The 27,940-nt window shown below is 40.3% G+C and overlaps 1 protein-coding gene across 2 annotated transcripts; it reads left to right on the top strand.

Annotated features, from left to right (window-relative positions):
• Positions 1-706: 706 nt before the first annotated feature.
• LOC306814065 (activated RNA polymerase II transcriptional coactivator p15) lies at positions 707-27,202 on the top strand. 2 transcript variants are annotated; one of them, XM_079329776.1, is made up of 5 exons: positions 707-777; positions 2,657-2,729; positions 4,400-4,519; positions 18,676-18,784; positions 25,905-27,202. In XM_079329776.1, exons 2-5 carry the CDS (start codon positions 2,658-2,660, stop codon positions 25,982-25,984), a joined length of 381 nt encoding a protein of 126 aa, XP_079185902.1. In that variant the 5' UTR covers positions 707-777; position 2,657; the 3' UTR covers positions 25,985-27,202. The 2 variants fall into 2 exon arrangements, with proteins under 2 accessions (XP_079185902.1, XP_079185903.1); XM_079329777.1 differs by lacking the exon at positions 707-777 and adding an exon at positions 826-900.
• Positions 27,203-27,940: the final 738 nt, after the last annotated feature.

The following is a 27,940-nucleotide window of genomic DNA, read 5'->3' as shown; positions in this document are numbered from 1 at the left end:
ATTTTCAAGGGTTTTTGCTTGGAGAGATTTTAAAAAGTAACTTTAGAACAGAAACTGACATGTATTTCTTAACGTCTTTTCCCCAGCACTTCAGATGTGCACTTGACCCAAGGTGACTGCCAAGCTTAGGAGCTATAAGGCTCGCCCGTTCCTCAAACGCAAAGCCTGTCAGGAAGAAAAAACAGAAGGCACAGGATGGCAGAAAGAGGAACCGGCACATTTCTCAACAGCGCCTCAACGTGCTGCGGTTTCACTATGCAAAATCAACGCAGCTACACCACTTCCGAGCGTTTCCTCTTCTTCCTTCAGGCACGGCTGCAGGCGGGGATGTTCTAAATGAGATCGAGGAACCGCTGCAGCGTGCAAAAGAAAACCATTTACAGATTTATTTTTAAGGGTTCCTTGTAGATATTAGGGGCCCTCCTCTCGGTCCCCTCTCACAGCCATTAAGTGGAGTGCGGACCTTCCCTCAGCGAGTCTGTCGTCCTGACGGGGCCTGGCTCCGTCGGTCCCATAGGGCTCCCTCGATTGGAATGATGCGGCTGACTAGCCCCGCGGAAGCCTTTTTTTTGTTTTGTTTTTTTTTTTTTTTTTTTTGTTTTTTTTTTTTTTTGGCTGTCCTAGCCGAGGCGGGGGAGGTAGGAACAGGTTATAAAGGTACGCGTCCCTTTAAGCCCCTCCCCCTGCTCCCTCCCACGTGGTGCAGGGCTGGGGTGGGGATTCTGCGATGAATCCTGTTTCTGTCGTGGTGTAGAGGAGCTGTGTGCGAGGTGAGACGTGAGCATTTGGGTTCTTTTGCGTGTTTAGTTAAGGCTGTTGCTGTGTTCTCTTTCCTCCAACCATAAGGGCGCTCGGCATTTCCTAGCCTGGTGTGGGAGAAGCGCGCTGGGTAACCGTGTGGTGAGGCTTTCCCTTTTCCTCGAGTGTCCGCTATGCTCTGTGGGACGAATGCCCTGTCGTGCAGCGGGTCTGGAGCGGGAGTAGGAGCCGCTGCCATATTGGGGAGGCAAAGAGGATTTGAGTGAGGGAGAAAATGGTGGTGGGGAACCGCCCAGCTCCATTCACCCCGCACCGGGATCATGCCCTGTCCGCTGACGACCCCCTAATTTTTTTTTTTTTTTTTTTTTTTTTTTTTTAATGCGTGTTGTGTTGTCTTTCCTTCACCGCCGGTAACCTGCATCCTTCTTGCTGCCACCCTGCCCTGGGAGAACCTGGGTGTTCTTGCCCGCGCCCCCCTGCTGGGCCCTCGCTCCTTTCCCTTGGGGGGCAACACGAGCCGTAGAAAAGAGAAAGCGGGGAGGAAAATGGCGACAGGCATCCGCCTATGTGGTGTTCCTAGTTCGTGCTCGCTTGTCTTTCTCATGTTGCTTTTCCTTGTCTTAGCTCATTCCATCCTTGCTCTCCCCGGTGCTTCGGTGTCCTCACGCTCTGCTTGCTAGTTTCTTATGAGGGGACACCCACCTCACCCCATTTTTCTTCAGTTTCCGCTCCCATCTTCCTCCATATTATTACTCTCCCTTCTTGATGCGGACTCGAGTCTCTGCAGGTGTCCCGCCCTCCGCGTATCAGACTTTTCTTGTTCGGCTGCCTTATTTCATGTCATTGCTGTGCTTATTTTTGCATTGTCCCGTTCCAGCTCTCCTCTGCCTACCTCCGTCCTGTAGTGTGGTTTATGTGTGCTTCCCATACCCTGTTTCATTTTCAGTGCTACAGCTTCTATTGTTGTGCTCCAAACTATTACGACAGAATTTACTCTACTTTAGAACCTCATTTGATCTGTTATTATTATTCAGACTGCTTTTTCCTTTGCACATAGTTTATTTTATTGCCAGTTTTAAAACTCTGCTATTCCTTTTTCTTTCCTGAGGTATGCTTCTTTAATACTTTATTAGCCTTTCCTAGCTAGTTTATTTTGTAGAGTTTCTCCTTGTGATGCTTCTTTTTATTCTGAAATCGCAAACGAGCTATTTATGTTAGTTTTTAGTAGCAGGCAAGCTGTTAATCTGCTGTATCTAATCATGCTTGCGTACTAGAGAGATGTAGAAGTTCACCTGGCAGCATGCATTCAAGGAAAGTTGAGTGTTCACTTGTCTAGTAAATGAATATATTCTAGTGACTGATGTGGTAAAGTGGCAATGGAAATATTAATTGCAGTACTGTAGTTCTCTGTAACTGAGATATTTTCAGACTTTTGTATTACTGATGGGAACTTTAGCTTCATCTGTGACAATTATGCAGCTGTTACTTGCAATTTCAACTAGGCAAAATGCTCATGGAAGAATATATGTAGTGTTCAGGCCTTAATTGTTTATATTTATGAATGTTATATTGGGAATTCATCTACACACAAGTTTTGTATTGCTTTTTTTCCATTATAGTATCTACCATACCTGGGAGAATATGAAACAGGTGAAAAATTGTCCTTTTGTAAGCAGTTCAGAATCTAAAATACTGCATATAAGGCAGTCCCATCAAAAAGGGAAAGTGTATTTGTGATTACATCTACAATGCGTATTAAAGGTTATATAAAGGCAGGAATATCTTTAGTACGGTTTTGAATAAGATGAGCTTTTACAAACAAGTTTGAAGGTGACTTTCTAGCCATTATGGAATGTATTCCTTGTATAGTGTTCTCATGTTATCTTTCTCTTCCTAGAATGCCTAAGTCAAAGGAACTTGTGTCTTCAAGCTCATCTGCCAGTGATTCAGATAGTGAAGTTGACAAAAAGGTGAACATTATATGCAGTTTATAACCACTGTATTGACTGTTATATTTCAGGCTGGAGTTAAGGAATTAGTTGAGTGTTATGTCACAAAATGCATGTCATTCCATATGATTTATCTGACACTTAAACCCCGAACACCCCCTCCCAACCCCAAACCAAACCCTAACAAAACCCACCCCCCCCCTTCCCCGCAAGATTATGGTTTGTGTGGATGCTTTTTGCTTTGCAGTACACTTTTTTCTGAAGATGTATTTTGCTTCATGTTTTTTCTGTATGATATATCTAGCCACAAGCTTTCTGGAATTCTTTGCTGATTTGTGGCAAGTAATAGAATGCTTCTGTATAAGCTGCCTCTGGTGGCAAGAATTTGAACTAATTTTGAGAATACTCCCCCACCGTCATTTTGATATCTGGATTACTTGCAAGTCCAAAACAAAAACCTCCACTTGCCTTGTCATCCATGTGCTACTTGCTTATCTCACTCACATTCTTTTTTTATGTTTCAGAGTCTCATGTTTACTGTAATACCATTTGCTAGTTTCTGACTTAAAAACAGGGCCAACTGGAATGTTTTTGAGTTGATAATTTCAACATTAACTGTTTTAAATGTATAAATGTAATGTTTTCATTTATTTTAATAGTTATTTAATTTATACATTTGTGTAGATGTGTTAGTCATTGCAAACAAATTGGATGCAACAGTCCATTTATCTTAAGAAATGCTAGGTGGTAATGAAGACATTGGGTCTTTTAGTGTGGTTTGGAAAGAGTCTGACTTACTGAATTGGTTCAAATGTGAAAATGTGACTTGGTTGCACCTAGCAAATTAGGTATTTTGTGAAATCTTAATATAAGAGAAACTGATCAGGTGATTGTTGTTGTTGTTGAGGAAATGTATTCCTGATAAGGCATAGTCTAACAATCAACTTCAGTGGGCAGTAAGGTGGTTGGTTTTGTTGGTTTTTTTCCTATGACAACTTCCCATATTTTTTTGAGATTTTTGTCTTTAAAAGAGGTTATCTACAATATGATTCTAGGAGGCGAGAATAATTTTTCTTATCTTTGTATTCTTTCTTTATGGTGGGTGTGATTCCTATATAACCATTAGTGGAAATGTGGAACGCTCTGTAGCATCTGCTAATAAAGTAATCTGATTTGCAGGTGATATTGCAGGAATGTTTTAATAACATGTTTAATTTATCATGCTATGAACAGAGATTGGACTTCAATTAAAGAAATTCTCTTGGATTTGATTTTTCAGATCCTTTTTTTTTCATTATCTTACCTTTTCTTTTTATTTACCAGAGTTATTAGCTGTTCCTCATTTTTCATCGCACTTTCTGGATAATAAAACTTCTATCAGACTTTAAAATTTTAATTAAAACTGACAGTACTACTGCACAAACAAAGTAGACATTTTGAAATGTATTTTGATCTAATTAATTTCTTTTTAAAGCCAAATTATTATGGTAAGCTTTGCTGAGAACAGAAATAGGATCATTTGAAGACTTTTTTTTTTTGTTCCGGTCTAAATGTACAGTATTGGATTCCTGCCTTCGCAGGAGGATGGTGTTAATATATACTGCATAATAGTAGTTTGTGACTTCTAACATAAACTCTTTTTATAATTTATGAATTGTGGTTCATGATTTTTTTTTTATTCTTGCTCCAAGGCAAAGCGGAAAAAGCAAGTAGCTCCAGAAAAGCCCGTTAAGAAACAAAAGACTGGTGAAAGTTCAAAAGGTGCAGCTTCTTCTAAGCAAAGCAGTAACAGAGATGAGAATATGTTTCAGGTAAAATTGATGACTCTCTTAGAGCCTGGTTAAGGTAACCATTTGCTTAATAATCTTTATAAATTTTATGAGGCTATGTGGATATCATGACAGCATAGTGCTTGGTCTCCTGAAATCTTGGCTGAAGGGGATTATGATGCTAGCATGCAGCTGAGATGGTGAGAAAAAGCACTGTTAGGTTTCAATCAGAAAAGAATCAGAGTTGTTGTAATTGATTCTAACCCTCATATCTTTGCATGTGGTAATTCTCTGGGTAGTCATTTTGCCTGTAAATATTAGATCAGGACAGTCTTGGAAACCCAAAATATGGACTATTAATTCCTGCTTAGCTAGGTCAAGGGAACTTGGCTACTGTCTTCTAAGACAGTATCTTGGAATAAATGTTGCCTGTTCCTTTATGATGCAGGTTTTTCTCACTGAAAATAAAAAAAAAATATTGCAGTTTTTGGCATTGTCAAAATAGGATGAATGTGCGTTTTTTCATTACCCAGAAACATTTGTGAGTTCAGGGTATTGCATATTCTGGGATTATCTGAGAAAGCAATGTATACTGAAAGCTGTGCAAGAATATGCATAGCTCAGTGTCTTTGGAAGACAGGTGTCTGCTAGGGAAGGCAGGAGCCTCCCTTGGAATGAAAAAGATAAACCTCCTCCCTCCAAATTATCATAATTTTGAAATTAAGGGGCTCTCAGGCAAAGATATGAGAAAAGGAATAACAGTTCTTTACTAGTATGTATAATAAAGCAAACAACAACTATGGCATTAACAACAAACAGAACCAGGAACCCAGTGACAGCCTTCTTGGCCGCAGGCACTTTCCCCTTTGGTGCAGTTCAGGTCACAGACAGCAGGGGTGCTGGTGACTCCTGGTGAACAGGGCAGGTGCAATGATTCCCCTGTGGCTGCAGGGGGTGCTGTGGCGCGAGCTCATGGAACACGTGGTAATGGCAGCTTGGCTAAGATGGGAAGGGATGGAAGAGAGGCTTTGCTTCACAAACCCCTCGGGGCAGTTGGTCTCAGTGCCCCACCAGGACTCTGAGGAGCACCAAGCTGGAATGGCAGGAATAAGCCAAAATCCTGGGGTGGTAGACGAGATATATCAGGAGCTCCGTCGCAGTAGCTGGAACTGTGGGATGTCCCAACAGGGCAGGGGGTGGGGGGCTACAGCATAGAGAAACCCAGAGCAGTGCTGAAGAAGAGGCGGGACTGGGACAGCAGCAGTCCTGCTCTGAGCAGGGTAGGGAGAGGCAAGCTCAGGATTCCTGGGCACACGAGCAGATGGTGATATGTCCCTCTTTTCGTGAGGTAGGTGTTAATAAGGTCCCAGTTATGTGGCTGCTCCTATGAACAGAGGCTCATCGCCAGAGCAGAAGAAACGGCTCCAGGCTGGATTATGGCAGTGAATTCCTTTCCCCAAGCAGCAGCTTCGACCGTCTTTCTCCAAAGCCGAGAGAGCAAGCTCACAGTTGCCCCAGCCCTCCTGCCCCCCCCCCCCCCCCGCCCGCCCCTTCCTTTACCTGTCAAATTCTCAGATATCTCTGTTCTTCGGAGAGAAACTCCCCAGATGAGAGAGATGCAACCAGATGCCCTCCTTCCCCCAAAGCTTGGCCACTTCTTTGTTTTCTTAACTACCCAGTAGTTAGTGTGTCCTAGCAACTTATGGAAAAAAATTCTATAGCTAAAAAGCAACAAAAGAAAAGAAACTTTACCCCTAACCCTCAGAATTCCTTTTTTTAGGGGTGGGGATCAAGACTTATTAAATGTCTGACCAACTGGCTTGAAAGGGGCAGGGAATGAGAAAGGGACTTAAATTCTTAGAGACTTTGATTCTTAAGTTTGTGAAATGTTATGTGATAGGTGCCTGATAAGATGGTTCCATCTCTGAGTAAAGTAAAATAAATGGTTTTGGGCTGCAGCTGTGCAAAGTAATATATGGGGGGGAAACTAGCAAAGGCCTATGTCAATTTTCACTTTGCTCTGCATATACAGTTGGGCAAAGAGCTTCAGTTTAAGATCCTGGGCATAACTGCTTGGACTTGTCCATTGAGGAAAGAATATAATACTTTTATTTCTGCTAGGGCATGCTTTGATCCATGTATGAAAAATGATATAATATCTCCTACATCTAATGAGAGGAACTGCATTTAGAACTCAAACATGGCATAAAGCCTTTAAGTTTGGGATTTTTTTGTAATAGGTTCAGAAATTGCAGCCTTGAGGAAAAGTTAATTTTAATGCCCTCCCAATGAAAAAAAAAAAAAGGAGAAAAAAAACCAAAGCAACATAACAAACCACCATAACCAAACCAACCAAAGCAAAAAAACTTTCAAATAAAAGCAAAAGTATTTGTGCGCTCTGATTTTTCAACCTTTTTTGACACAAGGTAATAAGTTACTAAAAACAGACAGTAGAGGACGTGTTACTCTAAGAGCAGGATTCTTCCAGTCTTGACTACAAGACAGAAAAAAATTTCAGTATCACCCTGACCTAAACTATCAGTGTTCTTAAGTTTCTGCCTGCCTTTAGTTACTCAACAAGTATTTTTAGATTGTTTGTTGTGTTATGTGCATTCTTTTTTCATGCAACATCACCTTATGCGTGTTAACTAAGATGCACCTGTTTCAGTGTAGAAATAGCACTGTACGTCTGAGGATGCTTCCCCTCTCCTTTCTATCCAAGAGAGCATGCTAGAAGATCTAGTTGCACAATAATTTTGTAGGTATTATTTTGTTTGTTCTAGGAATATTAATAATACTAGAATCTCTCTGCTTTCCCATGGTAATAAAAATGATCTGTGTGGAAGTGATTTTGCAGCATAACTTAGAAGTGTATCTTCAGTTGACAGAAATGAGGCTGCAAAGCCTCGTATGATAGAAATTCTGTGGCATCCGTATTGTGTGTGGGAATGATAGCAACTGACATGAAACTAAGAAGTTTGCTGTTCTACACCTTTGGGCTATGTTCTTAAAGTATACAGCTTCCTTTAATATTGAACTCACTGTGACAGCTGTGTTTAGAAGATTGAGTGTTTTCATAAAGATCTACACGTGATTATTTTTGTTTGAAACTAATGTCAGTATAATATTCTTGAAATTTATTATGAAGAATAAAATAATTGTAAGAAGAAGGGAATTAAGTATAAGAGACCAGGTATTTTATATTTATTTACATCACAATCTTTTAAGATTTTATAGATAGCCTAGTGTCACTGTTGAGGCGGATACAACATATGAAAGGACGCACTATATTTCAGAAGGCTAAAATCCATTTATTACAACAGCATGCTGTCTTTTATACACTCTACAAAACTTACACTTTATTAATTGGTTACAATAGATCAAAATAACGTTCATTGGTGCAGAACTGTCTCCCACCACTGTTTTTCACAAAACTTTTCTAAAAATATTTTTCTCAGCTGGAGATTTCTTCTTGCTTATCTTCTTCTCCTTCCTCTCTTCTCGATCTCCATACCAACAGCCTTGGTAAAAATTCCTTTCAGAAGTAAACCTTCTCAATTAACTCTCTCTGGCTCACAGACCAGATGTAAGCCCCTTCCATAATTTCCCCCTTTTTTTTTTTTTTTTTTTTTTTAAACCAAAAATGCAGCTGCCAAGGATTTTTCAGGGCCCTTGCAAAAATCCAAGCAGACAGCAGGGGAACAAAGCAATACCTCAACTTGCAGTGAAACCATTCAACTATTCCCTTCTTCAAATTTAGAATATTCCCGTAAACTGACTCATTGCGATCTGACAAGTCCATGCAATACATACTCTCAGAATCCTGACATCCATAACCACGCACTAACAAAAAAAAAATACACTAACAAGGCACATAGAAAATGAATTTTCAAATACTGTTACAGACTCCGCAATCCCTTGATGACACATTTGTGGCAGAATGATACCCTCACTTTTAGTTAAAGAAATTTTCCTCCACCTAAAGTTACATTTTTGTGGCCAAAAGACCAAGTCATCTGTCCAGTCACCAATTAGAACTAAGCAGCATCCACTTAACTTTACAACTGGCCACTGCTATCATAATGGGCAACCAACCCAGTTGCTTAAGGTGTGAACTTTCAGCGACTAATTAACATCCTTATGCAAAAGCAATGCCTCTCCCCTAGGTACATTAAGTTCCTCTGTATGTTGGGGCAGTAAATGCTATGTGAAGAAAAATGGTACAAGACACATTACTCAGTACTGCCAACCTCTCTGTAGAGGAATACAAAGAACTAAAGGTAACATCCACCAATTTAAATTTGAGCTTTCAACCTGAGTCAGTATCCCCCTTTACTTTGCCCTAAGTGATCATCTTCACAGCTTGTTCTTTAAGGCTTTATGCTTCAATCCACCTGGTGGCTGTTGTCTCCCACGCATTCTGCTCCAGTTATGGGGCCATCCATCCTGTTCCTTCCAGTGTACTCCAAGTACAACTTAACACAATGAGCAGCAATCCAATGAGGGCCATTCTCTGTCAAAACAAGCATACCCTCTCCCCCATGTTATTAATTCCACTGGGCCAGTCCACATTCCAGTAATTGCATCCTTAACACATACCTTAACATCCTTATGAAAATTGTGCTGTTTAGAATTTGGAGAAGAAAAATTATGAAATAGAGGAGACAACTGTGAATCAGGTCAAGGACACAAGAAGTTTAAGACCTAAACAGCTTTATCTAATCTCACGTGAAGTTGCATTCCCCCTTTTCATTTTTGAATCTGGTGCTTCAAAACATCAGGAGCGTGTTCAGTAATTGCTTGGCCTGTCAGGGTATGGGGGAATAACGGTAGAATGTTCAACACCCCAGACATGAAATAGTGTTTGCAATTTCTGTGAAACGTGCTTGGCCATTTTCTGTTTTTATATGCAAGGGAACACCTAAAATAGAAAAAGCATGACAAAAGTGATGAATAAAATGTTGAGCTGGTTCACCTGCAAATGCTGATGCAACTATGGCATGAGAAAAAGTATCAACTGTAACATGAACATACTTTAAATTACCAAATTCAGGCGTTCTTGTAACATCAGTTTGCCGTTCTTGAAAAGGGAGCAAACCCCTGGGATTGGTACCATAATATTGTGAAATATGAGTCATATGACAATCAGGACAAGAAGAAATAATTTTTTTCCCCTGAAAAGGAATATCCCTGGTTAAAGTCAAAATAGGGTGAGAAGGCAAATGATATGTTATTTGGCCCATAAAATAAGACAAAGCAGATTACAATTCAGGATGATTTTGAAAACCCCATTCGAAATGCCATTGCTGTACAGATATCACAATAGTTATAGGATCATGGCCTAAAATGTCATGATGTCTGCAACCTTTGATGACGATAACTGCAAAAAGTTGATGAAGTACTGGAGCAGTTGTCTGGGATCTGAAAGATAAAAAATATCCACTCCAAAATATGCACTTTATCTTCTCACTCATCATTCCATTGACATAATATTCCACATTGTACTTCATGATCTTGTAAGATAAATAATTGCACTCCAATAGAAGGATCTATCCTATTAACAAATTTGCATGTCAAAGTTAGTTTAATTTCTGCTATAGTCTTTTCTGCTGCAGCAGTCAAGCATCTCTTATAAGTAGAAGTAGTTCCTGATAGTAATTAAAATAAAGGTTGCATTTTATGATTAGTTATCCCTAAATATGACCTAATCCAACCTATTGCACCAACCAATCTCTGTACATCAGTAACAGTTTTAACTTCAATGTCTAATTTGACAGGTTGAAGCACAATCTGAGTATTGGTTAATATTGACCCCAAATATTTCCAAGGCATCTGTTTCTGTACTTTCTCTGGGGCAATAATTAAACCAAAAGTTTCCAAATTTGTAACAGCACATTGTTTGAGAGCTGACAATTGTTGTTCATTTTCGAATGCCAACAAGATATCATCCATATGATAGCAATAACAATTGCTAAATTGCTCTCGCACCTTTATAAGGCCTGTGCCACAAACCATTGACAAATAGTTGGAGAATTTTTCATTTCCTAGAGTAGAACTTTCCACTGATATCTTTTGTTAGGTTCAACATGATTTAAAGAGGGCACAGTAAAAGCAAGTTTTTCCTTATCTTGTTCAGCCAATGGAATAGTAAAAAAGCAATCTTTTAAATCAATGATAGTTATTTTTCATCCTTGTTGGAATCATTGTGGGTGTTGGAAGACCTAGATGTAAAGCTCCCATTGTGGCCATCACAGCATTTATCTGCTGTAAATCGTGCAAAAGTCTCCATTTTCCTGATTTCTTTTTTAGCACAAAAACAGGGGTATTCCATGGGCTGAATGATTCCTCAATATGCCAAACTTGCAGCTGTTCTGCTACTAAATTTTGCAGGGCAGTAAGTTTTTCAATAAGGGGGGCCACTGATCATTCCAGACAGGTTTATCTGTTAACCATGTCAAGGTTACAACTGGGCACTTAAGACCCTGCAGCACAGGTGGCCCTTGCTAAAAGCCTGTAGTGATTTTTACACCCCATTGAGATAAACAATCTCATCCCCATAAATTATATAGGGCAGTGATAACATAAGGCCTGATGTTAGTTTCTTGGCCTTCAGGATGTTTCACATTAATTACAATAGCAGATAGACCACCTACAGTTGCACCACCCAACCCTATGACTCCAAAATCTGCTCGAGTGAGGGGCCATGATGAAGGCCAAAAAAGCTGTGAAATCATAGTCACATCAGCTCCTGTGTCAATCAAACCTGTTAATATTATGGTCTCTGGATGATGTCCCTTGGCTGTGACAATGCACTGTTCTTCCGGATGATGATCTGTCACTTTTTGAGTCCAAAATACTTGTGGTGCTCCTGTAGATGCAAAACTTCCTGTTCCTTGACTTTAGTCCACTACATTTGGAACACAACTCACAAAAGGAATAAGTTGAGCAATACAAGTTCCTTTTTGAATAACAACAGGGGGCTCACTAACAGATACCATAGCATAAATTTGTCCCAAATAATCAGAATCAATAACACCTAAATGGACATTAATACCTTCAATAGTACTACTAGATCTTCCTACTAAAAGAGCACTCAAACCCTCTCCTATAGGACTGTAGGCACCAAGAGGCACCTTAAATATTTGTTTTGTCAAAATAGTTACTGTGTCTATGATGGGTATGTCAATCCCTGTGAAGCCTTGCAATTCAGTTTATTACCTGGGTTTATCTTAGGCTTTACCGTTTGTTCATAATTGCATGGGCACGGTGCCATCAAATGCCCTGGCTCTCCACAAGTGAAGCATTTCTGTGAAGGCTTTAGGACTGCTGCCAAAGCAGCCATCTTATGCACGACTGTGCCAACTTTTGAGCAAGCAAGTACAATATCAGCTAACGAGGGATCTCCTGGCAAAGACTCAATAATTTTTCAGCAGTCCTCATTCGCGTTGTCTGTAGCCAAATGTTTGCATAAAATTTGTCTCAAAATTTCATCATCTGCTTGTTTCTCAACAGCTGCAGCAATCTTTTCAACAAACTGCAAAAAAGGGTCCTTTCTACCTTGCTGTATAATAACATATCTCTGTTTCAGAAATGCCATTTCCATTGTTTTAATTAAAGCACTCATGCATAATTTTTGAGCCTGTGCCAAGATTAAAAGGTCCCACATCTCCTGTAAATCTGGGTTAGTAAAAGGTCCAGCACCCAGTAAAACATCAACCCCCAGAGCACTATGAGGGTCCTGCTGGGGCAATTGCATTTTCTCTAAATCCTTTTGCTCGGCTAACTGTCTCCAGGTGTTCTGAAACACACTATATTGTACCAGTTGAAACAAAATTATATCAAAATACATAATGAAATCACCTTATTAAATTTGTGAGGTAAAAAGCAAGCAGACAGGCCAAATGACCACAGTGTCTTCTGCCCATGCTATGTAATTCCATGTACCGAGTGGCATAGTGCTCAGGAGGAGGCAAAAGAACTCTGATGAGCCAGCGGGGCTTCCCAGCCCAGGGGACCAACACAGTTCTGTGGGGTTTTTTTGTTTTCTTCATCCAACGAACACCAGCAACCTGAGTCTTTTAGCTGTATCGGCATTTTGCTTTCTGTCAGATTGCAAACAGTCCTTCTCATAATAGTCTTATCTCTCATTGTTCATAGACAGAGGAAAAAGAAACGATTTTACGAAAACAGGTGATGTTAAGCGGAGGGCCTCTATGAGCTAGATGGTAGCAGCGGCAGCAGCCACTACAGCTTCTCTATCAGCTTTTAATTGCAGCAATAGATACCGTGTAGTTAGCGATTTTATGGCTATTTTGTCTCCCTTTGTAGCTGCTGCCCATATCACTTGCCCTACCTCCTCCCAAGTTTCGACAAAAAAAGCAATTTGTAGCAACAAAGTTTGCAATGTCTATTTATCATATTTTATCCATCTTCTGCAGCTCTTCTCCCAGCTGCGTTATCTCTCACGACTCATGGCTGCGTCTCCCATGACTCAAAGGCCATGTTCTTCCATTTTGTCCCAGCAGCTCACCTGTACTCCAGGTGTCAAAGTCAATTAGGTCTGGACGGACAGTACTCCACTGTTCCTTTTTGCTGCTGGCTGCATCCCCACTGCACGTCACCCTGCAGCCCAATTGCAAATCACATCCGGCATCACCAGATGTCTCTGTTTGGGCAGACGTGACATAGAAAATGACTCACTACATTTCAGAAGGCTAAAATCTGTTTATTACAACAGCATGCTGTCTTATACACTCTACAAAGTTTGCACTTTATTCATTGGTTGCAATAGATCAACTTAGCATTCATGGGTGCAAAACCATCTCCACCACTGTTTTTCACAAAACTTTTCTGAAAATACTTTTCCCAGCTGGAGATTTCTTCTTGCTTGCCTTCTTCTTCTTCTCTTCTCGGTCTCCATACCAATGGCCTTGGTAAAATTCCTTTCAGAAGTAAACCTTATCAATTGACTGTCTCTGGCTCACAGATCAGCTGTAAGCCCCTTCCATAATTTCCTCTTTTTTGTTTTTTTTATTTAAACCAAAAATGCAGATGCCAAGGATACTTTGAATTTGTTAAAGGACTTGAGTGCAGTTGGACTGTGGAAATTTACCTTACTCCCGTTTGTGATGTATTATTACAGGCCCTAAGGACAAGCATTATTCATGTTACATTAGATTCCTCTCTGTGGTTTCAAGCCAATGTGAGTTGTTCGTCATGTAGCTTGGTTAGTTTGACAAATCCTGTCATCTACCTATACCTGATTTGGATTAGGTTTATTAATGGTGATAGGTTAAAGTATTAATATTAATTATCCATAGTGGAACCACATTACAGGATCTGGCATTTCACAGAAATTGTTCCTTGAAAAGTAGTTTGCCAGTTGCATGTGTGGCTTTCTTCCCCCCCCCCCCCCCCCCCCCTTTATTTAAGTTTGGGTCAAAATTGCTTTTTTTCACTTGTGAGAAATAAGTTCTTCAGTTTCCTGGTATAATGTCTTTACCTATCATAGCCTTCTGAAAGTAGATAAGTAAGTAGGTAATATATGTTTGTGATGCTCTGGAATATGATTGGTTGTGTCATTGTTTAGCAATAGTATTCTCCAGTTTAGTCCTTGCACTAAAAAAAAACACCCATGTGATGCTCCCTCTTCCCCCCTCCATTAAATTGGAGGCACAAAAGGCAAAGATCATGGCTTGACATAAGAACAATTTACTGGAAACAGCAATGAGAGAAGAAAATGAACAGTAACAACAATTATGTTAATAACAAAAGTTTACAAAAGAAATTCTTTACATGGAAAGCCCCCAGCAAGAAACAATACCAGACAGCTCCCCTGCCATGTTTTCTTGACTGGAAGAAACCCCCTCTCCTTGGAAGCAACAGTCCTTTTGCCCTGCTTCTAGCAATAACGAGAAGTGGTATGGAATAAACTCCCTGCAGCCATCTCATGGCTACATCAAAAATTAACTCTATCCCAGCTGGAACCAGGACATTGTGGAATGCATTGGTGACCACCTAAGTTTCAGAATTTATTTGCTAAACCAATTTGCTGTATTACAGATCTCTGCTGTTTGCAGGACTCTATTCTAGAAGTTTATATTAGCTTATTGCACTGCTTCTAATGCTATATATATGGTAAGAAAGAAGGGATTTTTTTTCTTTCTGTTTTTTCTTCAACAATATATATACAGTTTAATCAAGGGAAATAGGAAGAAAAATGGTGAATGTAAGAGCCAGATGGAGAGATGGAGACTTCAGACTGCTCTTAAGATGCTGTTTATTGCATAGATGAGGGTACAGTAGTAGTGGGTCATGGGTAGGCCTATAGCTAGCTGCTGGCTATAGGTAAGTCGTGTGTCCTGAAGCTCTGTTCTATTCATGTTGCAAAGCATTATATTTCTTTCTCTGCTGTGCATCTTATTACATAACAACCAATCAACACTTTTGCTATTACCTATAGCCTATCATAACTACTAACATTACCATATTCATGTTACTGTTTTCCACAAAAAGTTAGTATGTTACAATTTAAGCTAGAAGTTGTTTTTCACTTTTCTTGCAGTGGAAAATTCTGAGATCTTTCCTTTACTTACAACATTGGTTTTCTTGTTTGTCTGTGAAAATCTTGTTGCTTGGTTAAAGCATCTTTTGTTTGAGGTGGATTTATCCTTTGCTCAGAGTCATAAAAGCCCCTTCCAACTCACTTGCTCTTTGCCTTCTTAGTTACCCAGTAAAACTGGCTCAGCAATTCTTTTCTTCTATATCAAAACTTGCTATCATTTCTATTCCTTCTTCAGATTCTATATTCAAAGATCTTTCTGTTATACATACATATCTGTGAGACCTTCCTGTCAAATCCTTATCCTTCCCAACAGGTGAAGAAGATGGTTGCTGAAACTCATACAGGAAGTCAGTTGCATAGCTGTAAAACAAACCTAGACACAGTTCAGTGCATTTTACTGTAAGAAATGGAAACCTGGAAATAATGCTTTTAATATATTGTGTGTAATTTAGTATAATAATATGTCTAAGGAGCTGTAACATTTAATAGAAAGTTGATGTTTTTTAACCCCAGCCAGCAACCAAGCCCTGCACAGCCAAACAAGGAGTTAATTTACTGTTTCCCACAGGCAGGCAGGTGTTCAGCCATCTCCAGGGGAGCAAGGCCCCCATCACGTGCAACAGTGACTTGGGAAGACAAACGGCATCACTCCAAACGTCCCCCTGTTCCTCTTCCTTCCCCCCCCCATTTAATACACCCAGCAAGATGTCATATGGTCTGAAATATCCCTTTGGTCAGTTGGGATAGCCTGTCTTGGCTGTGTCATCTCCCAGCCTCCCATGTATCCCCAGCCTCCTTGCCATTGTGGCCGTATGAGTACCAGAAAAAAGTCTTGGCTCTGTGCAAGCCAAACTTTCTGGGAAGAAAATGAGCACTACCCCAGCCAAAACCAGTACAAAAGCATATGATTTTGTTTATGAAGATTGAACTGCAGCAGCTACTGTGCTATTAATTAATGCAGCCCTTGGAATATTAATGTTGTTACAGAGATACAAAGGTGTCTTAGAGGAGTGAAATTATTCTAGGTCTATCAGCTTCTGTGTGGAAAAAGTAATTGTCAGAAATTACTCAATGCCAGAATTGCAGGTAACTGAACTTCAGGAAACATCACTTTGCTTAGCCTAAATCTAGATTTGAATTTTTAAAACAGTACTTTTAAAGCCTATATAAAGCTTTTCAGCAGTAGCAACAGTTTTGCATTGAGTTTACATAAATGTTTGAAATTTATTGTGAGTATTCAGCTGAAATCTAGACAGTGGTGTAAAATCTAACAATTTTAGCATTTTCATAGGGAACTGTTTACATTTAAGGTTGACTTTCTGACTGAATAAATGTTGTGTACTTTGTATTATTGTCCCTCACCTTACTGTAGTTGAATTAAGACATGTAGCCTTATCTTTAATAGTCAAATTCTGCACCATTTATAGCTGTATTTGCATATATAATCTTATAAACCTTTTGCAGCAGTGCTTATGGACTTGGACATGTTACCAAGTTTGGTCTGAAAGAACTCGGCTACTATGACATAATACCTTATTTTTGAATGTTAAATTTGTAGTGCTGTGAAAGTATTCAATAAATCAATCGCACAATACTATCTTATAAACTTTTTTATTTTAAAGGATGCTTTGAAGTAGGAAAACAACTGCTTCAGGCTTATGCTATTTAAACAGGTCCTAATTGTTTAAAAATAAATTTTAGAGTTAAAATAGCATGATCTGCATAAAAATTAAAAATAGTTTAAGGAAGCACAAAGCCTATTTGTTTATGCATATTTTGTGAAATAACAACTTTTATGTCTTTGTTTTGCTGGTGGGTAGGGTCAGTGCCAGACACCGACACCAACTTAAGGAATAGTGTAATTTACTATAATGCAAAACTGCAAAGAATTAGAAAAGAATAAGCTAAGCAATGCACCTAATCATTACTACAGAAGATTGCCTATAGTGATTAAGAAAGATACATCACCAGTTACCCTAATACTTTACCCCTTCATCCAGTTATCCTTTAATCATCAGCTGGGGGAAGCTGTCACAGCGAAGGACTGGAGAACCGCTCCCAGTAACTGCAAAATGATGGTGCATCCACCTTGCAGGCAAAGAGGCTTTTGACTTGGCTGTGAGAGTAGCCCAGCTTTTATAATAAACAAGCTACCATTACTTCTAATGTGGGAACATCTGGTTTTGTTCTCCTGTTGAGTTTCTCCCAAAGCCTGGCCAGGGCTCAAGGAGGAACCAAGGGAGTTGTCTTTGATCCTACACCCCACACAAGACCAAATGTGGCTTTGTCTGGTTTCTAAATACAGAAAGGTAAATACATGTTTTGCCAAAGAGTGGATACATATATCATATTGCTAATAATACTTCATTAATGAGCGGATACATATACATTTGGTTGGAAGGTTCATCTAGAGGTCAACTTAAACTCAGGGCCTGTTCGGGCCTTAGTACTTCAGAGTTAAACATCTGTGGATCGTTTTAGTTGGTTGGAGAGTATCTCATGCTTCCTGGTTAGACTTAATACTAGTAAGATGTGTTTTGTCTCCTGTTAAATTATGCCAAAGTGCAAGATGTGTAAATTAAGGAAGGTGAAAATTAAAACTAATGTTTTATCAGGAAGGAATATTGTCTTTTAAAAATTGTTTACTTTATATGTTCTTTCTTCACAGTGTGTCCAGAAGGTACATACAAAATACTAAGAATTTTTTACATGAATTTTTTGACTGTGCTTTTATTATTATCAAATTTCTAATTCTCAAATTCACATTATATTTTGAATTTATGTGAACAATTTCTTTTTAATAAATTTTTTTCAAATTTGATAAAGCCTAAATAATATAATGTGCAGCGTGCCTGTTGTCTCTTTTCCCTTTGCCCTTTGGAGAAATAAAAAATTCCCTCATAATTCAGTTAAGCCACTTTGTGAAAATCTGATATTTCAAAGTAATTTGATACCATTGCTGTATTGGTAAACCTAAAGTATTTGGATAGGGATTTTTGGGAACATTTGATACAGTCTTTTAACCACATTTCTAATAAAGTATCCCAATGAACTGGTGGAAGCAGGCATGGGGCAGTTGGTAGCTTACTTCTGTTTCCATCTGTATTTACTGTGTTTTAAAAAAGGGAAAAAAAAGGGGGGGGGATGGGGAAGCAAGTTAGAAATTGTGCCCATCTAATGAGAATATCTAATTTGATTTCTGTACCTATGGAATGGACTACAATTTAGATTTGGGGGTTCAGCTCCTTCTTCCTTCTTTGTTTACAACTGTTACTAACAAAGATGGTTATAATATAGACAAAACTTTATTTCAGAAAACAGTAAATTAGTGGGTTTTGTAAGATGTAAGCTTGTTAAGAAGACAGGTATTTTCTTGTTCTAGGAGAGAGCCACTCTTGCATTGAGCATTAAATGCTGAATGCTCAACTGGCTTTAAGTCATTCATCTATTTATATTGACATTACTTATTCGCCTAATGATTGCTCTGGATTAAGCTCTTGATCTAGTTGTTTTACTGGTGTCTAAAATAAGCTGCAGTATGCAATGTCATATGTACATGTCTGATACTGATGGGAAAAGTGAATGCTGTAATATGTAAAATATCTATATAATATCCTTATATGTGTTTTGACAGATTGGCAAAATGAGGTATGTCAGTGTTCGTGACTTTAAAGGAAAAGTCTTAATTGATATTAGAGAATATTGGATGGATCAAGAAGGTGAAATGAAGCCTGGCAGAAAAGGTATTGTTTTGCTTCATGTTATTTTGTATTAAAACATTGTCTGCAGTTTGCTGGAGATCTTTGTCTATCAGATTTCTACACTTTGTTACTACATGGTATTTTTAGAGTAATATTTTTACTTATTAATGATTTGCTTTTTAACATATAATTGGTTTTATCTGTAGACTGTAAACAAAAGCAAAGTGGTTTCATTGGCCTGAGTCTCTTCCTAAATGGTTCCCCCCATAATTTATGGGAAACAAGGCATCGAATACAAACAGATTTGGTATGGGAATTATATACATAGCCATACATTTTCCCATTTAACTTCACTTCCCGCTTTTATTACAATTGGATTTCCATGTTGGTTTTTGAGTGCTAAGGAGTGGTAATAGACTCTCCAAAATGTTATTTATAGTATGTTATTCACAGTGTTTTAAGAAATGTGAGGGGGAAAAAACCTGAGAACTATGGTACTTTAAAAGCATGTAGAAGTTCAGTCCACAGAGGTATAGCTTTTAGAAGCCAACAGGAATACTGCTGATATCCTCGTTTCTTTTGTATTTCTTCTGTCAAGGCCAGCACTGTATTTCTGTGTTTAGCCTAACACTTGTGAATGAATTTGTTATACTGCACTCATTTTCTTTGTAAAGAGATAAGGTAAGGTCTAAACTTTAGCTGAAGTGTTCCAAATGAGTAATTTCTTTGTAACTGAGGTGATTGTTACACTTGAGGTGGGTTAAGCATTAATAGTTGTGACATACAATGTGTATGAAACCAGCCTTGACAGTAATTATTTGTTCTGGTTTAGGGCAAATTTGGGAGCAAACCTCTGAATGGGGTCCCTCTAGGAAACAGATTCAAGCAGTCCCTCCCCCACCTTGTTCAGGGAAATATTTCCTCTGAGAGAAGTCTAAAAAAACCCTGTTTATTTAACAGGCAAAGCACTTCCCTGCACCAAAATGAACAATACTAAACAGCAAAACCTCTCGCCTCTCTGAAGAGATGACAAATTCTGAAGAGTATCTTCTGTGGGTTGCAGCCTGGCTCACTCAGTCTGTTCTCAGTCACTCTGGTGCTGGGAAATGCCGCGGCCCAGGCCAGGCCTGGTGAGCTACAGGTGTGAGCTCCAGGTGATCTTCTGGGTTTTCAGTCCAGAGCAGATTTGAACAATTCCAAGAAAAAGGGATAAAAACATAGTCCAGGGAACTTCTTTGCCTCAGCTGGCCAGAAAAACTAATCAAAAGCAAAGGAGAGTTCTCTCCTGCTATCCAGTGTAGACAACACAATCTGTGTGAAGGATGTGGGGGAGCAAGTGCAGTCTCTGATAACAAACTCTTGATCTCTTCTCTCCCCCTTCCCTCCTGGAACCAGTCTTAAAGCTGCAGAACTCAATATTCAACACCAACAGAACAGACAATTGGGGATAGAAGCATCATAAAGTCACCCCAAGACATTCCACCCTTTATCCCCATATTGTCAGCTTACTACCATAATCTAATATATATTCTAATTCTATAAACACATTCATCATAGATACATACATATATATATATATATATATACACAGTATATAGCTATATACAAACAATGACAGTGACATCCAATAGTAATATTTACCTATGGTTCTCACCCAATAATCAGATCTCCCTGAGGTACACATTGTGTTGTCCCATCTTTCTGCATTATCCACCATGTGCAACCTGGTCCCTGAGCAAAGACAATCCCATGAATGGGTTTGTCTGTATTCAAGGCAGAATTGATCCAAACTCTCTTCCCTAACAAAACTCTGACATGCTCCATTGGGAGTTTGTCTTCGTCTACTGTATGCAAGGACTCAGACCGGGCAGGGCCTGCTCAGTTGGTGGAACCTCAGGTGTTAACTAACCAGGTGGCCTTTGCTACATGCTGCTCCCAATTCTTGAAAGATCCCCCACCCTATGCTTTCAAGGTGGTTTTAAAAAGTCCATTGTACCTCTCCACTTTCCCTGTAGCTGGTTTATGGTAGGGGATATGGTACACCCACTCAATGACATGTTTCCTAGCCCAGGTATTGATAAGGCTATTCTTGAAATGAGTCCCATTGTCTAACTCAATTCTCTCAGGGGTACCATGCCTCCAGAGGACTTTCATTTCCATGCCCAGGATGGTGTTCCGAGCAGTGGCGTGGGGCACAGGGTAGGTCTCCAACCATCCGGTGGTGGCTTCCACCATGGTCAGCACGTAGCACTTGCCTTGGCGGGTTTGAGGCAGTGTGATATAGTCAATCTGCCAGGCCTCTCCATACTTATATTTAGACCACCGCCCCCCATACCAGAGGGGCTTCACCCACTTGGTTTGCTTGATGGCAGCACACGTCTCGCAGTCATGGATAACCTGAGAAATACTGTCCGTGGTTAAATCCACCCCTTGGTCTCATGCCCCGAAAAGGTGGCATGTCTGCCCTGATGGCCTGAGGCATCGTGGGCCCATCGAGCTAGGAACACTTCTCCCTTGTGTTCCCAATCTAAGTCTATCTTTGAGACCTCTATCTGAGCAGCCTGATCTACCTGGTTGTTGTGCCTGTGTTCTTCATTAGCCCGACTCTTGGGAACATGGGCATCCACATGACGGACTTTCACGGGGAGCTTCTCTACCCGAGTGGCAATGTCTTTCCACTCATCAGCAGCCCAGATTGGTTTTCCTCTACGTTGCCAGTCAGCCTTTTTCCACCTTTCCAGCCAACCCCACAGAGCATTGACTAGCATCCATGAATTGGTGTAGAGCTTTGGCTACTTCTCTTTTTCAGCAATGTCCAAGGCCAGCTGAAAGGCTTTGAGTTCATCAAGTTGACTCGATCCACCTTCTCCTTCAATAGCTTTTGCAACCTGTCGTGTGGGGCTCCATACGGCTGCTTTCCACTTCCGGTTCATCCCCACAATACATCAGGAGCCATCAGTAAAAAGTGCGTAGTGTGTTTCATCTGCTGGTTGATGGTTGTATGGTGGAGCTTCTTCAGCACATACCACTTGTTCTTGTTCCTCTTCATCACTGAGACCAAAGTTTTCACCTTCCGGCCAATTTGTAATTATTTCCAAAATCCCAGGGCGATTCAGTTTTCCAATATGGGCTTGCTGTGTGATGAGAGCAATCCATTTGCTGCATGTAGTAGAAACAGGACTTTTGGACAGCAAATTAATATGGTTATGTAGAAGTTGATTGATTGTTTACATTTAGCCTTAGTTATACATTTGAAAGCTATTGTTTATGCGATTATGCATTTTTTGATTGGTGTTTTTATGCTGTTTACGTGCCTTGCACAAGCCCCTTAGAAGCGATGATTGGTGGTTGTTTAAAGCTTTGTTGCTTACTTTAATTTTTGTATTCTGTTTTTTAGCTCTTTCTTTCTCGATTCAGCACAGTTTATGTTTTAGCAGCCTTGAAGGGTCTCAACAAGTTGTCGAAAAACACTTAAAAATGGCTTATTTTGTGCACCTGTTATAAACAATGGTTTAAACTAAGAAATATATAGAAAAACAGCTAAGCATATGAAAGAACAGTAAAATATGTAGAAAAACAACTGGGCAGTAAAACACAGAGAAAAGCAGCTAAATATATTTTGGCTGGTGCACACAATACAGAGCAAGGCCTGGACTTGTTGTGACATGTCCATTGTGGCTTAAACTTGTTCAGTATTACTATAGCTGCATGTGGCATCAGTGGCATGGTGGATAAAAGGAACCTTTGCTTTAAACATCCACCCCAGCACCGCTAGTCGGGGTGCCAAGAGGAGTTGTGTTTCCGTGCCAGTCATCTGTGAGGCGGCTTGAACTCCTTCATAGGTGGCCAAGATTTCCTTCTCTGTGGGAGTGTAATTGGCTTCAGACCCTCTGTAATTTTGACACCAAAAACCCAATGGCTGAACTTGAGTCTCACCAGGCACCTTCTGCCAAAGGCTCCAGGACAGACCATGGCTCCTGGCGGTAGAGCACATTCTTCACATCTGATTCTGTCCTGACTGGGCCAAGGGCTACTGCATGAGCGATATCCTGCTTGATCTGGCTGAAGGCTTGCTGCTGTTCAGGGCCCCAGTGGAAATCGTTCTTCTTGCGAGTGACCTAGTAGAGAGGGCTCACAATCTGGCTGTACTCAGGGATGTGCATTCTCCAAAAGCCTATGGCACCTAGGAAAGCTTGTGTTTCCTTCTTGCTTGTTGGTGGAGACATTGCAGTTATCTTGTTGATGACATCAGTGGGGATCTGGCGCCGTCCATCCTGCCACTTCACTCCCAGGAACTGGATCTCTCGGGCAGGTCCTTTGACTTTGCTCTTTTTAATGGCGAAGCCGTCTGACAGCAAAATCTGTATGATCTTCTCTCCTTTCTCAAATACTTCTGCTGCCGTTTTCCCCACACAATGACGTCATCGATGTACTGCAAATGTTCTGGAGCCTCACCCTTCTCCAGTGCAGCCTGGATCAGCCCATGGCAGATTGTGGGGCTGTGTTTCCACCCCTGGGGCAGTCAGTTCCAGGTGTACTGCACGCCTCTCCAGGTGAAAGCAAACTGAGGCCTGCACTCTGCTGCCAAAGGAATGGAGAAGAATGCATTGGCAATGTCAATGGTGGCATACCACCTTGCTGCCTTGGACTCCAGCTCGTACTGGAGTTCCGGCATGGCCGCGCTCGGCAGTGGAGTCACTTCATTCAATGCCCGATAGTCCACAGTCAGTCTCCATTCTCTGTCAGACTTACACACAGCCCAGATGGGGCTGTTGAAGGGTGAATGGGCCTTACTGACCACTTCTTGGCTCTCCAGCTCACGGATCATCTTGTGGATGGAGATCACAGCATCTTGATTTGTCTGGTACTGCCGGTGGTGCACTGTCATGGTGGCAATTGGTACTAGTTGCTCTTCCACCTTCAGGAGTCCCACTGCAGATGGGTTTTCTGACAGTCCAGGCAAAGTGTTCAATCGCCTAATGCCCTCTGCCTCTACAGCAACTATTCCAAAATCCCACCTGAGTCCCTTTGGATCTTTGAAATACCCATTTCAGAGGAAGTCTATGCCCAAAATGTGTGGGGCCTCTGGGCCAGTCACAATAGGGTATTTCTTCCACTCATTTCCAGTCAGGCTCAACTCAGCTTCCACCAAATTAAAATTTTGTGATCCCACTGTCACACCAGCAATAGCAACAGATTCTGTCCCCACATGTCTTGATGGGATTAGTGTGCACTGTGAACCAGTTTCAACCAAGGCCTCATATTCTTCTGGTTCAGATATGCCAGGCCAATGAGTCCACACAGTCCAAAAAGCATGGTTTTCCCCAGTTTCTACCTGGCTAGAGGCAGGGCCCCTCTAAGCCTAGTTGTCCTTCTTTCCCTGGCATATGTCTTGGAGGTTCCTTCAAGGGGATTGGACATGTCATCATCATACCTGGCAGTTTGGCTACGGGCAACTGGAGCTGCTTCCTTTTTGGTGGAACTTCCTCTCTGCATCTCGCTGTCCTGCAATTCAAGCATCCATTTTGCCAGAGCCCCCTGGCCTCTATCTACTGCCCCACAGTATCTAGCAGTGTGCAATAAGCATATGTCATCGCCCAGCTTATTGCAATGAGCTTTTTCTCATTACAATCATCATGGCACTTCTCTTCCAGATATTTCCCCACCTCGTCTGGGTTCTGAATTTGTTCACGTGAAAATTCCCGGGCTGGAGGATCAGAAAATTCCTTCAGGGTTAGGCCCATTCTCTCCCATTCCCCACACCACTCAGAATTTTCCACACCTGGGCCTACTCCAAGGTCAGGGGTCTCATCAGCTCCTCTGGACATCTCAGCTCTCATTCTAGAGAGGCTGCAGACCATATTGAGGAAGCCTACCAGATGAAATACCAGGAAGGTGGTATCCTTGACATTCAGGGGAAACTGGACATTCTCAAAAATGACTTAACAGATTCAAAGGAGAAAGAAGGAAAGGCTGAAAAGCCTCATCCCCTGCTCCTCCTCTGACAAACTTGGTGCAATTACTAATAAACCCCCAAAACATGCCACTGGAACTGGGATGCAGGGTAGGATGAAGAAACCATAAACCATACATACCTGGAAGAAACTCCAGTAGCTTTATTAACTTTCTATAAAACATTATCACTGAGCCCAGCACAACAGCTATTCTAATCCGTGCCCCTCTACTGTAGAAACTGCGTGTTAGGGACACTACTGGAGCTATCTCCGGATAAGAAAATAAGCCTAGGGACCAGAAAGATATTAAAACCTCAAAAAAGTTTGGGGACCCAAGACACATGAAGGCCTCCACCCCAAGAGGCATTATGAATTCGGACAACAGGGTTGCTGACTGCTTTACCCCAATACAGAGGAATTACAACCAAAATGCAATCAGAAGAGGATTTTTTTTCCACTTTCTCAAGCCTTATATTGGGCGCCAGTAAGTATTTGTCCTGGTTTAGGGCAAATTTGGGAGGAAACCTCTGAATGGGGTCCCTCTAGGAAACAGATTCAAGCAGTTCCTCCCCTACCTTGTTCAGGGAAATATTTCCTCTGAGAGAAGTCTAAAAAAACCCTGTTTATTTAACAGGCAAAGCACTTCCCTGCACCAAAATGAACAATACTAAACAGCAAAACCTCTCGCCTCTCTGAAGAGATGACAAATTCTGAAGAGTATCTTCTGTGGGTTGCAGCCTGGCTCACTCAGTCTGTTCTCAGTCACTCTGGTGCTGGGAAATGCCGCGGCCCAGGCCAGGCCTGGTGAGCTACAGGTGTGAGCTCCAGGTGATCTTCTGGGTTTTCAGTCCAGAGCAGATTTGAACAATTCCAAGAAAAAGGGATAAAAACATAGTCCAGGGAACTTCTTTGCCTCAGCTGGCCAGAAAAACTAATCAAAAGCAAAGGAGAGTTCTCTCCTGCTATCCAGTGTAGACAACACAATCTGTGTGAAGGATGTGGGGGAGCAAGTGCAGTCTCTGATAACAAACTCTTGATCTCTTCTCTCCCCCTTCCCTCCTGGAACCAGTCTTAAAGCTGCAGAACTCAATATTCAACACCAACAGAACAGACAATTGGGGATAGAAGCATCATAAAGTCACCCCAAGACATTATGCAAGATTCTTCAATTTTTTTTTTCTTAAGTATTTCTTTTTAATGCATTTCAGGTATTTCTTTGAATCCAGAACAGTGGAACCAGCTGAAGGAACAGATTTCTGATATTGATGATGCAGTAAGAAAACTGTAAATACAGACCTATACAGAAACCTTTTATAACTTCTGTTGTTTTAAGTGGTCTTTTTACATTGGCATTTGTTTTCTAAAATATTGTTTTCCAAGCTATTGTATATTTATTTGGATTGCAAAATGATTTATAAAATGAATATTTTATGTGCACTAAAAGTATATTCTGAGTGAGGCTATTTGTGTATACATTACTAAAAGGATATGTGTTGCTTTCACCTCATAATATAAAATAAAAAAATATGTAAAGCGTTGATGTTTATGGGTTTTTGATTGAAGATGCCGGCAAGGTTGCCTAATAGCTTAAATTTTAGTTTTAGTTTATTTGACCATTAATGTGGTTTTTTTCCTGAGATTTCCTTAAATGTCTCAATTTTAATGTTTTTTCTTTTATTTCATGCTCTTTGGTATTGCCCTTGCAGCTTTCAGTTTTAAGACTTGATACAAACAGTGAATATTTGGTAAAACACATTTTTGTAGATAATTTTTAATACTCTAGTTGCTAATTTACTGTCTTTATTCAGATGTAAACAGTCCTGAGTATATAGACTTTTTAAAATTACTTGCATGAAGTGTTATGCTAAACATTAACATTTAAAAACAAGTCACACACTATTTCTTCCCATTTTTCTATAGCTTGATTTACTTAGAAAATACAATTAGCTTTTGTTCTTAGACCCTAGATTTTGAAAGTGATTGTGACAGGACCTTTTACCCCCTGACACCTCTACTTCCCCCATGGCTAAGTTAGGCTGGAATGGTTTGTCTTGTGATCAATTATCTCAGCTGAAAACACCATTAGTCAGCAATAAACATCCTTTCTTGAATGACGAGAAAGGATAAGTCACAAATAAGCAACTGACAGACAAGCACTTTTTACAACTATACAAGACCACTATGATTTTCATGAATTCAGAAATCTCTTATACATTCTCTGAGTATGTAGAGAGTTCTCGACATGGAGACATTTACATTAAGATGCTTCCCTGGGATTGAGAGAAATTAAGAGATTCTTTGCACACCACCATCATTCATTGGTAAGTGACACTGGCTCCTAATCTATACTATTTCTTCACTAGCTGTAGCATGGGTACCTTTATTATAGTGCAGTTTATTTTATCTACTAGTTCTTTTTGTGTTATCCTGTGTAATAATTAGTCTGTTTAAAGTCTTATGTCTGTTTTCCTTGGCCTGTTCAATAAATAATTCATGTTGTAATAGACCTGATTGGTCATTATTAAGAACTTGCGAACAAGAGTGGGTTTTGGGGTGCTGGCTGCCTCAATAAAGCTGCTGTCTACTGCCAGAAACCTGGAAAGACACTCGTCTAAACTTTCCTCTCTCATTCGTAACAGTGATGCATAAATTCACAGTAATAGACATATACCTCAGAATAAGATATTATTTAAAAGCTCCAAAGGAGGGTATTGTGCAAACAGTGATGTTTAAACTAGGCTATAACACATTAAACAATCAAAGGGAGTTAAGATTGCTTCAGCCAAGACAGCTGGCTGCTGCCCTTCCCTCACTGCCTGCCCAAACCATTTAACTTGGCTTGCATTGTTTGGCTTACATGTGCACAACTGTTTTATATTTTGTACAGAAAGCACTTAGTGCTTACAATGGCACACTGGCACATAATGGTTCATTACTCTAGTGAACTTTGCTTGTCTACCAGTGTACTATTCTTGTAAGACAGTCTTCTGCACACTGGAAGTTCTATTGACTAGATGCTGCCCCTGATGAAGGGCTTTCTTGGTAGGTGTCACAAACTATGGAATGAAGAAGGGAGAATATGATGTTTGAGTAGAACTTGGAGTGATGAGGGGTATGCCAGTGCAGAAGTTAAAGGTGACAAAGTCAGCTGACAATAATGGCTACAGTGAAGAAATGTGTCAGCAGAATTGGATAAGAGTTAATTTTCTGACTTAATTCACTTAAACGAGGGAGATCATAGAAT

The sequence above is a fragment of the Erithacus rubecula genome (assembly GCF_903797595.1).
Source record: "Erithacus rubecula genome assembly, chromosome: W".
NCBI classification, from domain to species: Eukaryota; Metazoa; Chordata; class Aves; order Passeriformes; family Muscicapidae; genus Erithacus; species Erithacus rubecula.
The sequence above is the reverse complement of the archived record's forward strand: the minus strand, read 5'-3'. Positions and strand labels throughout refer to the sequence as shown.

Excerpts from the sequence above, each read along its gene's own strand:
- LOC306814065 (XM_079329776.1), top strand. The coding sequence starts at position 2,658 with ATGCCTAAGTCAAAGGAACTTGTGTCTTCAAGCTCATCTGCCAGTGAT. Across the intron at positions 2,730-4,399 it reads ATAGTGAAGTTGACAAAAAG|GCAAAGCGGAAAAAGCAAGT; the intron begins GTGAACATTATA and ends TCTTGCTCCAAG. Across the intron at positions 4,520-18,675 it reads GAGATGAGAATATGTTTCAG|ATTGGCAAAATGAGGTATGT; the intron begins GTAAAATTGATG and ends GTGTTTTGACAG.